This window comes from Corvus hawaiiensis, chromosome 3 (genome assembly GCF_020740725.1).
Source record: "Corvus hawaiiensis isolate bCorHaw1 chromosome 3, bCorHaw1.pri.cur, whole genome shotgun sequence".
Taxonomy (NCBI): Eukaryota; Metazoa; Chordata; class Aves; order Passeriformes; family Corvidae; genus Corvus; species Corvus hawaiiensis.
The window spans coordinates 35398871-35412212 of record NC_063215.1 but is presented as its reverse complement, the minus strand read 5'-3'; the positions used below and the strand labels follow the sequence as shown (position 1 = coordinate 35412212).

The 13342-nt window shown below is 41.2% G+C and overlaps 1 protein-coding gene across 2 annotated transcripts in view; it reads left to right on the top strand.

Annotated features, from left to right (window-relative positions):
- IBTK (inhibitor of Bruton tyrosine kinase) overlaps positions 1–13137 on the top strand; it is a 57746-nt gene extending 44609 nt beyond the window's left edge. For both annotated transcript variants that reach the window (XM_048297704.1, XM_048297703.1), the window contains exons 26-29: positions 111–263; positions 7841–7909; positions 8007–8139; positions 10537–13137. In XM_048297704.1, coding sequence (XP_048153661.1) covers positions 111–263; positions 7841–7909; positions 8007–8139; positions 10537–10662 — 481 coding nt within the window. In that variant the 3' untranslated portion in view covers positions 10663–13137. The remainder of the gene's footprint in view (positions 1–110; positions 264–7840; positions 7910–8006; positions 8140–10536) is intronic.
- Positions 13138–13342: the final 205 nt, after the last annotated feature.

Below are 13342 nucleotides of genomic sequence, written 5' to 3'. Positions count from 1 at the left end.
TTTAGTAAGTAAAAAGGCCTCTTTGCTATCTGAATCATGGAATAATATGGAGTCTTGAAAAGTGCAAGTATAAAGTGCATTGGTTTTGTTTCATTTTTGTTTTTAAAAAGGTCATCTTCATTACATTCTGCCTTGCCAAAGTCATTCCGTGATCTTGTAATGGAAGAAGAAAAATGTATGAGTGTGAATAATTCACCTGGTACTGGCATTAAAAGATGTGGATATAAAGGATCTGAGGAGTCATCAGTCCGAAACACCACAAGGTAAGAATACATTTTTTTCTAGTTGGTCAGCCATTATACAAGAAGTGCAATGACCTGCTAAATTCTGCTGAAATAAGAAAGAATAAAATTGTCATTTAAAAAAGATTCCTGTAAGCATTCTTCTGATGATTCTCTTAATAACATTTTATGAATGAAATACTTCTAAGAATAGTGTTGTGGTTTGAAGCTGGCCCAGCACCAGGTACCCACCAGAGCCACTCACTGACCCTCCCCTGCCACAGCTGGGCAGAGGAGGGAAAAAGAAAAAAAAATTCATGAACGTTTCATGAGTGAGACAAGAACCGGGAGACAACAAGGGTGAAACAAGTTCAACTTAAGTTGTGAAGTGAATTTATTGCTAACAGAATCAGAGGAGCATAATGAGAAGTAAAATAAGCCCTTAGAACACCTTCCCCCACCAGCCTCTCCCTCCTTCCCACCGACAGCGCAGGGAGACACGGCCTGGGGGTTTGGTCAGTCCATCCCCGAGATTTCCTCCCGCTGCTCCTCCGGGAGAGGAGTCTTCCCCTGTGAGGCCGTGGGTCCCTCCCACGGGAGACAGTTCTCCTGAACTTCCCCGGCGTGGGCCCGCTCTCAGGAGCAGCAGCCCCACCGCCCCTGCTGCAGCGTGAGCCCCTCCCACGGGCCCACAGCCCTCCCAAACTGCTGCGCCGGGGCTCTCTCTTCCCACGGGGCGCAGCCCTCCAAGGCCAGGCTGCTCCAGCCTGGAAGCGGGGCCCTCTCTCTCCACCGGGTCTCCCACGGGATCACAGCCTCCTCCAGGCATCCACCCGCTCCGGCACGGGCACCTCCCCCACGGGCTGCGGGTGGATCTCTGCATCCCCCGTGGATCCCCACGGGCTGCAGGGGCACAGCGGCTGCACCATGGTCGGCACCACGGCCTGCAGAGGAACCTCAGCTCTGGCACCTGGAGCACCTCCTCTCCCTCCTTCTTCACTGACCTCGGTGTCTCCATGTTGTTTTCCCTCACATGTTCTCACCTCCTCCTCTGGCTAGAACTCAAAATCTTGTAACTTTATTTTGATTTTCTTCTTAAATATGTCATCACAGAGGCGTTACCAGCCTCTCTCATTGGCCCAGTTTTGGCCAGCAGCATGTCCATCTACAGAGCCATCAGCCACTGACCCTGCCAGGCATGGTGGGAAGCTTCCAGCAGCTTCCTCACAGGAGCCATCTCAGTGGCCCCCTGCTACCCAAAACCAGGCTGTGCCAAACCAGTACATGAATAGGAAGCTTAAAGACTGTGTTTCAGGTTCAAAGTGTTTGTATCCATATAGATGGATGTGTGCGTGTGTGTGTATATATATATATATATATATGTATAAAACTTCAGGCTCCAAACAAAATATGTCTGTATGTTTGCATATGTATGTATATATAAAATGATAAAACGGTATTTTCTAACCTCTGTAGAAATTAGGTATTCATGAGCATTCAGATATGGCATTCATGAAACATTTTGCTAAGGAGTATTTGTTTGTAACCACAGAGTAGATTAAAATCAGTTTATTCAAACACAGTTCTGGCATTTCCTTGTCTAAGTTTTCTTATAAGATGACTTTAATTGTTTAGGTGCAGTTTTTAATGGATTAAGAGGGGTTATAGAAACATTGATGTGCTGGTTATCTCTGTGTATTATAATTACTGTGGGACTGCAGTTCTAAGGACAAAAATAAGGCATGTGTGAATTATATCTCTAGTTATTAGACAATATCTCTCTTTGGTCAAAACGTTTTAGCATCCTCTTGCTACCTCCAATAAAATCGCTGTTTTGGGTTAAAATAACTGGCTAAGGTGAGGAAAGAAATCTCAGCCTTATTCCTGAAGGTCTGTATGTCTGAGCTGCCCACCCACCTGCATCTCTTCCCCCTGTCATCAGTAACTTTGAACATTAGCCATTTCAAATATATTTACAAAACAGAGAGCCTGAAAATCTTACAGAGTTTCCCACCTACTATCTGGAAGCACTGCAGGCCAGCTGACCCACAGTTTTAGGGAAGCCAAGTGTGACAGCAGGACTGGCTGGGTGTGCCAGAGGGAGGTGAGCAGGACAGGCTCTGTGACAGAAACCAGGATGAGCCACAGTCTGAGCACAGACAGGTGCATTGGGATCAGGCAAGGTTGACATCAAACCTGCAAGTCAAGTCAGGCTCAGGAACAGCAAAGCTGGGCTTGGCCATAGCTGCAGCATAGCTCAAGAAAGGCCTGACAGACTGAGCTTAAATGTAGCTCTTGAGTAAAGAGGGGGAGCTTCTGTAATCCTTCACACTACTCTTCTTACAACTCAACTTTAGAGCAGCCTGACTCAAGTTTACACAGCTGTGCTGAGGGAGAAGTTTGCAGAGCTGTTGGTGCACAGGGAGCTGTGTCCTTATCTGGCTGTTTTTCTTATGAACTCCTGTTCCCTTCTCCTCCAATAACTGACTCCTCTGTGGGGAGAAGGAGGTTCTGCTGGGCCTTGCTTTTGGTTGTTCAGCTTGTATAAAAACTGGTGTTTCCCTAGGACAGAAGTAATACATGTTTTGCTGCTAGATAAAAACCAAAATGACGGTAGAAATGTAGGAACATTATGTGTGGGATAGTGTCTGAGGAGAGAGGTAGGAGGCATTTGGAGTGTATGTGATGGGGAGGCATTCTTCAGGAACAGAGTGATAGAGCTGAAGTTACTGTAGTGAGTGGAGGTGTGGGGACATGAAACACAAATCTGCAGAGGAACAGGTATTGTTCATTTTGTTGCTAGCACAATAATAAAACTTTGCATCATATGGGAGATGCCAAGGGCTGGTGATAAGAGAATTTGCACTGGATGCTATTCTTAGCTTTGTCACAACAACTCTGTAATCTTCATAAAGTAATTTCTTTTCCTTTTGCATTGCTCTGTCTCGTCTGCGCAATCTGGCCAGTCTGCACGCTCTCAAAGTGGATTATTTGAGCTGAATCCAAGTCTAATACATTAACTGTCTGAAGATGATACATTAAGCTAGTGGAAGCTAGCTTAATGGGTGGCTAAATTGACTACCATGACTTTGAAAAGAAGGCCCCCTCCAAAGCTATTTCAGGTTGTTTTTGAATTGTGTCTGAAGATGCTTATTTCTGTCTATTAGGTGTAAAGAGCCTAGGTGACTAGTTCCTCCATCTGAAACTTAGGAGTTGAGTTTCTAGTTTGATGTAATTTAATTTTGTGACTGTACAGTTCTGTCACAGTGGGCTCTGATTTTTACCTGTGGCATTCAAGGGCTATTTCTGTGAAGATTGATTATCCACACCCTTACCCCTTCCCTTTTAAGGGAAGGAAATTACACAAGCTTTGAGCATAAGCAATCCTCACCTGTTGATGTCAGACTTGGTGATGGGACACTGAAGATAGTTGCAGGGCTTAATGTTCCTGCTTTGTCTTTCTCCTTTGTATAAACTGTGCACTAATTAAACTGACAATTTTCTTAGGTCTCTGGATGAGGATATTTTGGATGGTGATGTAAGCATTCTTCTATGTACTGTCACCTTCTTTTGCAGTACAGAATATTTTTTTAGGTAAACCATGTAGTGAATTGTGGTGATTTGAACTGCATTTAATCCAAAGGCAGATCATCCCAAGAGCTGAGGTACAGGGATGTGGCTGTGTTGTTTCCAGGGGCACCTCAGCCTTGGGAGTTATACTATGCATGTGTAGCTCATAGTCCAAGCTAAAAACATAGGCCTGACATGGCTTAACTTAGTTGTGGCAGCCTGAGTTGTCTTCACTGTGTTACTCCAGGGAGCAGTGAAGAGTCTTAGTGGAAACAAATATTTGTGGCTTCGTGTGGGAATGGCCTAGTTCTGTCATGGCTAATAATGAGCTAATAATTAGCATATGACTCAAATGGTATAGCAAAACCCAGGAGGTTCTGCAGGAGACCAGGCTTTGTGTTCTTTTTCTGAGAGCAGTTATTAGATCAGGGAGGCACCAAACCTGACCTGACTTCTCATGAACAAATATTCAAGAAACACTAGGGAGCTGAGGGCTGGGACATTTTGGTGGCTGCACAAGAGTCATGGCAAGTTCAGCCAACTGAGTTAATCAGGTTGGTTCAGTACTGATGATACTTGGCTGGTTTATTTCCATGCAGAACCATTTATGTCTCTCCATCAGTCTTAATTTCCAAGACTTCCAAGTTTCCAAGTTCTATATTTTTGAGGCTTTTTTCCCATTTTTCTATATATGCTAGCTTCACATTTCCTGTGTATTCCATTTCTCCTAGTCATTTTGATGCCAGCTGAGGAATTAATTTAGCATGTTGAAATATCTGCAGTTGATTTAATATCTGGAATGAGTGTCTTGTTAGCAAGAAACACAGATGTACATATGTACAAACAGCTTCAAAATACCTGGACTGCTTCCTACATTTTAAAGCCCCATTGGCTTTAAATGAGGGAGATGATGCAGGTATTTACTTATCTTTTAATTGATCGCTAGAGTATGTGTGATGCTGGAGCTATTAATTCCAGTTTTGGGAAATTACTGTTGAGGTGATTTTTTTGGTTGTTGTTTGGGCTTCTTGACTTGTTTGTATAGAATGCATCGGGCTTGTTAAGTGTAACAATCCAGTTCGGTTCATTTATAGTAATGCTGTAAGTTCTTTGGATTGGGAGTGGAAAGAAGAGTGTAGCTGTCAAATCAGTTATTGTCAAATGGGCTACAAGGTGAGTATTATTAAAGCAGGTGGAAAAAGAGAGAAAATTGAGCGATAATATCAGTATAAAAGCACAGAGGTCTGCCTTCATCTCCTCTTCTTCCTTTTCTTTGGTTCTTTTCTGCTTTTTAATGTTGTTATCTATAAGTGCAGTAAAAGCTGGAAGCTAGTTTATCATAGAATGGTTTGGGTTGGAAGGGACCTTAAAGATCATCTTGTTCCAATCCTCCTGCCGGGGCAGGGACCCCTCCCTCAGAGCTCCATCCAGCCTAGCCTTGAACACTTGCAGGGATGGGGCATCCATAGCTTCCCTGAGCAACCCGTTCCTGTGCCTCACCACCTTCACAGTGAAGAAGTTCCTCCTAATATCTAATCTAAACCTGCTCTTTTTCAGTTTGTAACCTTGTCCTGTCATTACATGTGCTTGTAAAAAGTCCCCCTCCATCTTTCTTGCAGGTTCCCTTCATGTATTGGAAGGCAACCATTAAGTCACTCTGAAGCCTTCTCTTTTCAAGGTTGAACAAACCCAATTCTCTCAGCTTTTCCCTGGAGGGAGTGGTGTTTCATACCTCTAATGATCTTGGTGGCCTACTCTGGACTTGCTCTAAGGTCCATGTCTTTTTTTGTGCTGAGGACCCCAGAGCTGGATGCAGCTAAAAAGTAGTGCCCTGCTTTGAAATCACAGAATAATTTTGATTCTGTAGTTTATCCTCCCACTAAAAGTAAGTCAGACTAGATCATGTTATTCAGGACCTGGTCTAGTTGAGTTGTGACTGCTTCCAAGTGTGAAGATACCACAAATGTTTTGGGCAACATGTTTCAGTGGATAATCATCTCCATATGGGATTTTTATTTTTCCTTTTATCTGTCTGGGATTTACTATTTTGCCTCTTGTCTATGTTGCCTCTATTCTGTCATTATGCACCTCTAAGATTCTTGCTTCATCTTTTCTCTATCCTGCAGTTAGGTAGTTGAAGACAGCAATGAGATCTCCCTTTAGGATTAATAACACACATTCGTCCTAATCCTGGACTTGTTCCAACCTGACAGCATTCTTCTTGTACTGAGGAGCCCAAAATTGAGAATAATACTCTGTGCGTAGATGAAGAAATACAACATAAATGGGAAGAATCACTTCCTCTGCCTGCCTTGCTACAGTATTGCTAGCACAGCCCAGCATGCAGTTGGCTGTCTCTGCTGCAGAGGCACTGGCTGGTAACATCTTCCACTTGTTGTCAGCCAGGACTCTTCAGGTTCTTCTTTCTCTCTGCAGAGCTTTCTAGCCAGTCAGCCCCGGCCTGTACTGCTTTGTGGGGCTGTTCTCTTCCAAGTACAGAAATTTGCACTTGCTTTTGAAATTCATTGGTTCTCAGCTGCCCATTTTTCCAGCCTCTTCAGGGCTTCTGAAAGGCAGCCTGGCATTCAGAATGTGCACCATCCCCAACCTCTCCACATCCAGCTGTGGCCTGCTGAGGGTCTGTTCTGTTCTGTTCTACCAAAGATGCTAACAGGATTGGTTCCAGTATCAGTCCCTGAGGACCCCCACTAGGACTTGGTTTCCAGTTGGACTTTGTACAGCTAATCCATTTCCAGACCATTTTCCACCCATCTCATAGTCCATTTACTCCATCCATATTTTTCAGACTGAGTACAAGGATACGTGACCTGGCAATGTGTATTGTTTGTTTTGTGGGGAAAAAAATATGTTTTGTGACAAAAAGCTCAACATGATTAATTTAAATCAGTTTTTGATGATGGATGTTGGATTTCAGGTTTTTTGAGATCTTGCCCTTACCACTTTGTGGTAGGAATCATGTTTTTTGTTATCCTTGGAATTGTGTTCTGGGGAAAATATTTCAAACAGAGAACTTGGTAGTTACTGGAATTCTCTTAACTTTCTATAGACTTTTTTCTTTTTTATCCAAGAACTTATGGTCACTTAAAAAGGATTACCAAAACCTTAAAGAAAATTGAGAGTGATTTATGAAACAGCAACACTCTTAGAGTTGTTTGCAGTGCCATAGAATAATTCAAAAAATTTTTCCCCGCTTGTCACAGTATGATGTAACACTTTTTTAGGGTTCTGGAAATTGAAAAACTATCCTGTCAAAGATAGGTATTAAATCATGAGAATAGGGCCCTCTCTTCCTACTGGTGTAGGATTTTTCTGACAAATATACTTGTCTCTTAAGGAATACAGTATAACAAATGTGACTTCTTTTTGTTGAGAGGTTAACATTTTGCAACTGAATGAAGTGTCTTCCCGTCAGGAACTCTATAAATATTTCAAGATTTTTTTTTCCTATCCTGTTAATTCTAGTTTTATGCTATTCTTGTGAATGTGGGAGGTGGTTACAGGTTATGTGCTGAAAGTCCATAATTTCTGGGCTTACACTCAAAGAATTTACTTAGTGCTATTGTAGCACTGGCTCTTTTGCATGAAGCACGTAATTTGAATACAGGACAGTTGGATTTGTTATCTTGAATTTTTTGTTCTTTCACATTAATTGCAAACTTTTATAGGTAGTGCTGTTAGTGCATAACTCAGTTGGCTAATTTACATGTTAAAAAGCAAAAAAGCCTGTTTTTTTAAAATAAACAACCAAAAGTGAAACTTTTTTTCAAATCCTCAAATGTTAGGAAATGCCAGAATTAATTCCCAAAATGGAATTCTGTTAGGGTCTGGTAGTCAGAAATGAGAATCAGTGTCTTTTTCAGTCACAGTATCACATTTAAAAACAAATTCAACATTACATCCTTTTGCTTTTCCTCTGGACAAACCCTACATATTTGCTGTAAGTGCCTACTGTAAGTTTGTATTTCATGATACGATTTAGGAGAATGCTCTGCCAGTGACTTTTACTTTCCTTTCCTGCCTCTCTCCAGGTGCACCACAAGAAGTAACTCAGGTCTGGAAGACCATGTTCTGGATTCTCCACAGCTGGAGAGTCATAAGTAAGTTCAGCAGTGGCTTAGATTCTGGAACTTCTTCACTGGGTGTTGTGCTGATCTTGATGTTGCCTCTTAATGTCGTTTGGGTTTTTTTTTGCAGTCCTTGGTCAGCAGCATCACCAACCAGCTCTCCTGTGATAGCACCTGTCATGTTTTCAGCTATTGTAGAGGAAGAGCTCCAGCAAGAAGCTGCTCTTATTAGAAGCAGAGAAAAACCTTTGGCGTTGATCCAGGTAAAGTGCTAAGTTACTGCTGCTCTAAAGTATCACAAGGAGTTTCCAATGGCTCTTTCAGAGATCAGTTTTTGGTATTAATTATGTATTCATATTTCTCATTTACATAATGATATTAAAAATCATTTAAATATAACTCCACACTGCTGTTTTATAAGGTGGCCTCTATTAAAGTCAAAATGTCTGAGTCCATGATAAATGTATTTGGAGCATCAGAGAATGATTGAGTTTGGAAGGAACCTCTGGCAATTGTCTAAACCCCTGCTCAGAGCAGGGTCAGTTTAGAGCAGGTTTCTCAAAGACATGTCCAGGCAGTGTTTGATTATCTGCAAGGATGAAGACTAATGGCATCTCTAGAAAACCTGTTCTGGGGACCCCTCTCACACCAAAAAAGATTTTTAAATGCAATTTTCTGTTTTTCAATCTGTGCCCATTGCCTCTTCTCCTGTCTTTGGGTACTACTGAGAAGACCGTGGTCAGTTTTCTTTATTCTGACCTATCAAGTATTTATACACTTTGATAAGATCTCCATAAGCCTTTTTTTCTCCACACTAAACAAGTGCAGTGAGCTCAGCATCTCCTCAGTGTCAGATGCGCTGGCTCTTAATAATTTTTATGCTATGTCACTGGACTGTTCGTTATTATATTCATGTTTCTCTTGTACTGAGAGGTCAAGAAGTAGATCTGGAACTTCAAGTGTGTCTCACCAGTGCTGAGTAGAAGGGAAGGGTCATCTATCTCATTTTGCTGGCAGTGCTGTCCTTCACAGAGCACAGGAGGCTGCCACCCTTCTTTGCCATATGAGCACATTGCTGGCTAAAAGCCTAAATTGTCCACCAGGACCCCCACTCCTTTTATGCTAGGCTGCTTTTCAGCTTGTCAGCTGCCAGTATGTACTGGTGTCTGGGGTTATTCTTCTCAGGAGCTGGACTTTGTGCTGCTCTTTCTTGAACTTCATGACATTCCTTGCAGCCCATTTTTCTAGTGTTGTCTGGGTCTCTCTGAGTGGCAGCACAAGCATCTGGTATATCAGCCACTCCTTCCAGTTCTCTACTGTTCGTAACCTTGCTGAGGGTGAACTGTGTCTCTTCCTGTGGGTAATTGATAAAGATGTTAAACAGTACTAGCCCTAGTCTCAGTCTCAGTGTTGGAGCTAGTGACTGGCCTCTAGATGGACTTTGTGCCACCGGTCACAACCCTTTGAGATCACCAGTTCAGCCAGTTTTCAGTCTGTCTCACATTGCATTTATGAGGTCTATTCTTAAGCTTGTCCACTTAAACTTTTAGTCAATACTTAAGCTGTACCACTTCCCTGGGGATCACCTAGTAGTTGCTCAGATCCTCTTGCCCTTCTTGAAGGTAGGAATGACATTTGATTCCTTCCAGTCCTCAGGAATCAACCCGTATTGCAACAATTTTTCAAGGGTTTTTTTGAGAGTGGTCTTGCAGTCATTTTGACCAGCTCTGGTCTCCAGGGCCTGGCATTGCTGGAGACTGATCTTAATGCTTAAGACAAAGATGAAGGTTCCCAGCCTTTTCCATGTCTTTTTCATTCAGTAGTGGATCCATGTTGTCTTTTTTTGCTGTTGTAGAAGCCTGTTTTGTTGCCCTTCCTATTCTTTGCCAGATTCTACCGCAGATGGGCTTTGACTTTCTTAATTCTGTTCCTGTGTGGTCACACAATGTCTCTATTTTCCTTCATCACTTTTCTCTGATTCCACATCTTGTATGCTTCCTTTTTGTTTGAGTTTTGTCAGGAGCTCTTTTTTTTGTCTGTGCAGTCCTGCCATTCTTACTTGGCTAAGGAGCTCATTGGCATGGTCTGTTCTTGAGCTTGGCCAAGGTGATCTTTGAAATCAACCAGCTGTCCTGGACCTTTCTTCTTTCTGGGGCCAAATCTCAGGAGTTTTTCCAAGCAGACTCCTTCATAGTCTTCTCTTCTGAAGTCCCAAGTTGTTTGCTATTTCCCTTGTTCCCAGCTTTCAGGATCCTGAATTCCAGCATCTCATTGTCATTGCAGCCAAGGCTGCCCTCAGTCTTCACATCCTTGACTAGTCTTTTTTTTTGTAAGTTTGCGATCCATCAGAATGTCTCCTTTGATCAGCTCCTTGATCATCTGTGTTAAGAATTTGTCACCAATGGGGAGACCTCCTAGAGTGCTTGTGTCCTGCTGTCTTGCCTTTCCAGCAGATACCAGGGTGGCTCAAGTTTCCCATGAGGAGCAAGACCTGAAAACATGAGGTTTCTTCAAGTTGTCTGAAGAATGCATCTATTCTACTCCTTCCTGATCAGGAGTTCTGATGCATTCAGGACCAGTGAAGCCAGTTCATAACCATGCCCATGATGTAAATGTAGACCTGGCACTGACTGACACACATGCTGTTTTTTTCCTTCCAGATTGAGGAGTGTGCTATTCAAGATTTACTAGTCCACTATGAAGCTTTTGACAACCCTGATGAATTTGTGACCGTTGAAAGGGCTCCACAGGGACCTATAGCAGCACCTATGTGGAACAAGCACTAATTCTTACTCTTCACAGTCCTCCCTTCCACAGTTTTCACAGTTGTATGTGCACTTTCGAAATTGTAATTCTTCTTACAAGTAAAATAGGACTGGAATAATAAGAATCATGTAATTTTTAACATCAGCGTTAAAACACTGCCCATAATCACTAGGTATATGTTAGAGAGAATGAAATAATGTGCTCACTGTGTCCTTTACCCACAGTATCTATTGTTATGTATGTTTTGAGAGAGTTTCTTTAATGACACATATTACTAGTAATGTTACATGAGGCTGTAGACTGGGAATGTACTTGCTAATCTTAAATTGTAAGGGTTTTTTGTTAAATTTACAGGTGAAAAGCGAGTGTTTATTTTGTGATTTAATGTGGAATTGAATGTGCACAATTAAACACCTCTAAAGTTTGGGGGGTGGTGTGTCCTTCAGGGCTTTCTTGAAAATTGGGAATATTGGGGAAAAGTTTGTGCTTGAACTTCATGTAAAAGTGCAGTTTAACAATGCAGTTGTTCTTAAGTTATGTGTGCAAGTCCTTGCTCTCTGGTTGCTGTGGCCAGCGCGTTTCCCTCTTGTGCCCCAGGCTGTGCCTCCATTCCCGGCCGTCACCTGCGCTCGGCTCAGCTGTGCATGTTTGTCACTGCTGTGAGTGAGCCCAGCCTTGGAGCAGCCAGCTCTGTCTTGAAGTAAAGCACACAGCCCAAGAGAACATGGGGCCACTTAATTAGCCCATGTACAGTCTTACTCTGGTAAATATGGTACGGTTTTAGAACCGCTGTGTTTGAGGGACGATTCACTTGAAGTGCTGAGGAAATAAAAGATCTCTGCATACATTGTTAAAGCTATAGGGGTGACTGCTTGACTGGGAAATTTGCAAACACCTAAGCTGCAAAGATTATCATAGATGGCTTTCAATATTGTGTTCCAAAGTTCTCTGTGCCTGGTTGAAACAAATTTATATATAAAAAAAGAAAAAAAAAAGGTAGCCTTATTTGCAATATTCTGTCTAGTTTGTCTTGTTTGTATAGGTGTGTTTGAACTTGTACTTCTTCAGTAGTGTCAGTACTTACAAACTCTGGAAAACTGGAATGGAGAGATCTGCATAAAATGAATATAGAGAATTGATCACTGTGTGATAAAAGAATCTTGAAAAAAATGATGTAGATATGTCTTAATGATTTCAGGTCAAGCTACACCAAAAAAATCCCCCACAAAAACTGTAAAAAACCGCAATAAACCATAAAATCTTGATTTATACAAAGTTAGTATACTTTTATGTGCTGTCTATATATAATCAATGATTTAGGTAACTAGAGTTACCTGTAAGTGTTCCTTTTGTGTCTGAAACAAGAACTGTAGACATTTTGAAGCTACGCAGGCAAGGAAAGAGGTAGGTTTTAATTCTGTTTTAAATTCTACTGATAATTCATTCACTAAACCAATGATAATACTTGCATTAAGGGCTTTACTTGATGGACTAAAGGGCCCTAGGGCCTGCTGAAACAATCCTTCTGGTTTAAAAGAAAGCTTATGTAATGTGAGAAATAGCTATAGAAGCAGTAGGCCTTTCCAGGTGTGAACCTAATTTGTTATCAAATGTAAAATTATTGTAAATTTGCTAATTTGCTTTTTTTTCAAAATAATGCTGTTGAAAATCTCATTCTCCTGAAATTTTAAGAGGATCGATGTTTCCACCATGCCAAGGACCTTGACTGCTTTCAAGTTGTGGTTTTATTGTCGATTTGTTTAGGCATCATCACTGGTTATATGTAATATTCGTAAACAAACATGAGGAATGATCAGAGTACCACTCTTCTGGAGTTGAGAACACTGAACTGTGTTGGAACAGCTTTGTTAAGGCTGAAATGTGTCACAGAAAGCTGGCATTTTCTAGCTCAGATGCCCGACTTTGTGGCTTTTTTTTCTAATGCCAAACATGAATTCCATCTTTGTTCACTCAGCTCTAATAACATTTTGTCATTTCTGGGCTTGTTAATTCCTTTAACTTGCACCAAAACAGACTTGAATTCCCAGGTTCTAGTGAACATAATGTAACACATCAGAGTTTTCAGTAAAAAACAATATTTAGCATATAGATATAAGTTCAAGGAGATGTATTGTAGCTATTTAGTGTAAGAAATACAACTTTAACAAAAGGGTTCTAGTGAAATATTTGTTATATCTCAAAGACAAATGAACCATCCTCCAAAACAGTTTCCTTGAACATTTTGTCTTTTTACATTTTGTCTTTTCTCCTTCATCATTCATTATCCCCAACTTCAGTAACTTCTTAAAAAGTAGAGGGATAAGTAAAACTTGGGTATGTTTTCAGATTCAAAGAGAGAAACATTTAAAATTGTAATAATACTGCACTACCTTCAGGACTTGCTGTTATTGTGTCAAGGCATTTGAGGAATGTATAACGTTTTTTGCATTGTATATTGAAATGAAAATGCAAGTAAAGTGGGAGACTTCAGTCAATTATAGAACCTTTGCTACTTTTGTTCCTCAAGGTTGGAGGTTGTTTTTAGTGACTAATCTGACAGTATTGTTGAATGGAATTTCCATATAAGGACTGATTGTACAACCTTTCACAGAACACCATTGACAAAAAGAAATTCTAAATTTTGTAATTTAACTTGTGTTATAAATCTTGATGATACCTTCCTACCATATATTTTTTAAC